Below are 2845 nucleotides of genomic sequence, written 5' to 3' on the forward strand. Positions count from 1 at the left end.
ACAAAGTAGAAAAAAGTCCTAAAATGCAACAGTTTTGATAAAAGAAGGTACTAACGACTACTACAGTTAACAATGCTATAATACAAACAATGGCAAACAGGGATTTGGCACCACATTTACAAAGTAAAGAGCATGCACTGTTAACATACTTTAGATGTCTCCAAACGTAAAAGGTCATGAAGATAGAAAACAAGGGGCACCTGGTATCAAACTCCCTATGACTGAAACAAACGAGCAAGAATCAAAGTGGTCAATTTAGTAGATAGGTAGCAGCAAAGTCACTGGTTTTGTTTGGGATTTAGTAATTTGCATTTTTAACTGACAGCTGCTTTGGGTGTGTCTGGATCCAAGAAGCTGACTTTATTATACCACATCAACATTTATGTAGTAATTTGGTAAGTAGCACAAACAAGGTTAACCTTCAACCATGAGCTTAAAGACAAGAGAGCTAGAGTCTTATTGCAGAACTCTCCAATGTAATTACTGTTTAAAAACTATGAAGGTACTATGAACAGGAGTAATATAAATCCATCCCCCAATAAAAACTATATTGATAGTCCCTAAAACTGGAAACGATCTTCTAAGGAAATATATTCTGACCACACCAAGAGTTAAAAACAGAGTTCGTACTCAGAGGAATATTTTCAAGATGATCTGGTCAAATCATGTGCATAGTTATGATCATGTTTTAATAAAGATTCTTTTGCAAAAAAAGAAATAAAATTAGTGGTAGAATTATTCATCTCTTGATGAATAAAAAAACTTTGGAAATGAACTACTAGTAATTTGTTAAGAAGAAAAAATAAAAAAGGAAGCTACATATTGAAGTTCTGGAATGCAGCACCTCAATAAATACCTGCCCTAACCATTTGAGATTATAAAATCCAAATGATATCTTGATGAACAAATCACACTTTATAGTTGTCCCGACGTCTGACTTGAGCACATCACGTCAATTAAATGTTCCCTAATACAGAAGACTGTGCTAAAGAGTGCTAAGATTCTGCATGCTCTGCCATTCCCTGGTCCCATCACGCTGGCAGCTGCCCAAGAGACAACAAAAGATGTCTGGTCTCAACACTCCATACTGTTGTAACTCTTATGAACATCCACCTTCCTCAATAAAGTCCACACTCCTTTAAGTTGTTTTTAATGATGACATCTGTAACGGCATCAAAAACAAACTGCACGTTCTTGGTGTCTGTGGCACAGGTGAAGTGAGTGTAGATCTCCTTAGTATCTTTTCTCCTGTTCAGATCTTCAAACTGGCATTGGATGTAAGCAGCTGCCTCTTCATATGTATTGGAACCTGTGTATTCTGGATAACAAATAGTTAATGGACTCCTCTTTATTTTTTCCTCAAAAAGGTCTTTCTTGTTAAGGAAGAGAATGATTGAAGTGTCTGTAAACCACTTGTTGTTGCAAATGCTGTCAAACAATTTCATGCTTTCATGCATCCGGTTCATCTCCTCATCCTCAGCCAAAACAAGGTCATAATCACTGAGGGCCACACAGAAGATAATTGCTGTCACCCCTTCAAAACAGTGAATCCATTTTTTCCGCTCTGATCGTTGTCCACCTACATCAAACATCTTGAAGTATAGCTCTTTGAAGGTGAAGTGCGTTTCTACAATGCCTGTGGTCTTCACTCTTGTCCGAAGAACATCTTGCTGAGTTGGAATGTAGTTGGTTTGGTATATTCTATCCAAATCATTTAGGTAATATGAAGCAGAGTCATTGAGTTGATACTCCCTGGATCTGCTGGAGCAGGCCTGTACCCCACCATCTCGCCATAACCGTTTAATCACCCCTGCTAGTTCTGAAGTCATGACTCCTTCTTCAGCACTGCCAGCTAAAACAAACAATTGCCGAGCATCATCGGCTCTGGCAGTTTCGCCAAAATCAATCTTTAGCCGTCCCATGGCTCTTATGATTGCAATGATAGACTGTATGGTATTGCTGTAGACCACCACTTTATACTGCTTGCACTCCTCCTCTGAATAGCCGTCCTCATGAATGATTTTCATCTGTTTCACAATGGTACTTTTACCAGATTCTCCAGCACTGAGCAGTAGCAGCTTCACTTCTTTGGCCGCCTTCTCCCCGTCCTCCCGCAAATTGCGGTCGATCATCTTGCTCCGCTCCACCGCCGCCTTGTCTTCGGCGCTCAACGTGCAGCCCATGGCGGCGGCGGGAGAGGGGACCGGGCCCGGGCTCACTCACACACCGTGGGAAGTGCGGCTCCGCCGGCCGAGACGGCGTCTACTGCTGGGCGGCGGCCCTCTCCCACATAAATGATATTTAATAAATACCTGTGGAGTTCATCTAAAATGCCATTAAAACACACACATACACACACTTGGAAGAATTTCACACCGAGACACTGTCATTTTTAATTTTTTAAATAATGGGCAAAGAGGTCATCTTGAAACTAATTTTAGAGTAAAAAAATTAGCCTAAGATTTAATTGCATCTATTGGTTACTTAATTTTGGAGAAATACATCAACATCTTTTAAACAGTCAAAGGATTCACACTATGAATCTATGTCAAGCTCAGATGTGACTCAACACTAACACATTCTTCTCCGGTTCTACCCTTTTGCGTTTATTAAGGTTTACTGAGTTTTTATATTCATGGTTACTGGAATAATTTCTTCCCTCATTTAGTAGTACAATTCTCAGTAAGTATCAGTGAAATCAAATATTGTGAGCTAAAAAAGGTAAACAAAAATTTAAACTCTACATCTCTCTGATTAAATGAGAATTTTATTTTAAAATATCTCCAGAAAAGAGACACCATGATCCCTCAGTAATCAGGTAATCCTTCTTCTGGCCTGGTGTAAA

The 2845-nt window shown here is 39.4% G+C and overlaps 1 protein-coding gene across 1 annotated transcript; it reads right to left on the bottom strand.

Moving 5' to 3' along the window:
- Positions 1–1118: 1118 nt before the first annotated feature.
- Positions 1119–2183, bottom strand: LOC308265822 (guanine nucleotide-binding protein G(i) subunit alpha-3; the record flags this gene model as incomplete). Its single annotated transcript, XM_080699740.1, has 1 exon — positions 1119–2183. The coding sequence occupies one exon, from the start codon at positions 2181–2183 to the stop codon at positions 1119–1121; it is 1065 nt and encodes a 354-aa protein (XP_080555866.1).
- Positions 2184–2845: the final 662 nt, after the last annotated feature.

The sequence above is a fragment of the Muscardinus avellanarius genome, assembly GCF_963383645.1.
Source record: "Muscardinus avellanarius genome assembly, chromosome: 8".
In the NCBI taxonomy this organism is placed as follows: domain Eukaryota; kingdom Metazoa; phylum Chordata; class Mammalia; order Rodentia; family Gliridae; genus Muscardinus; species Muscardinus avellanarius.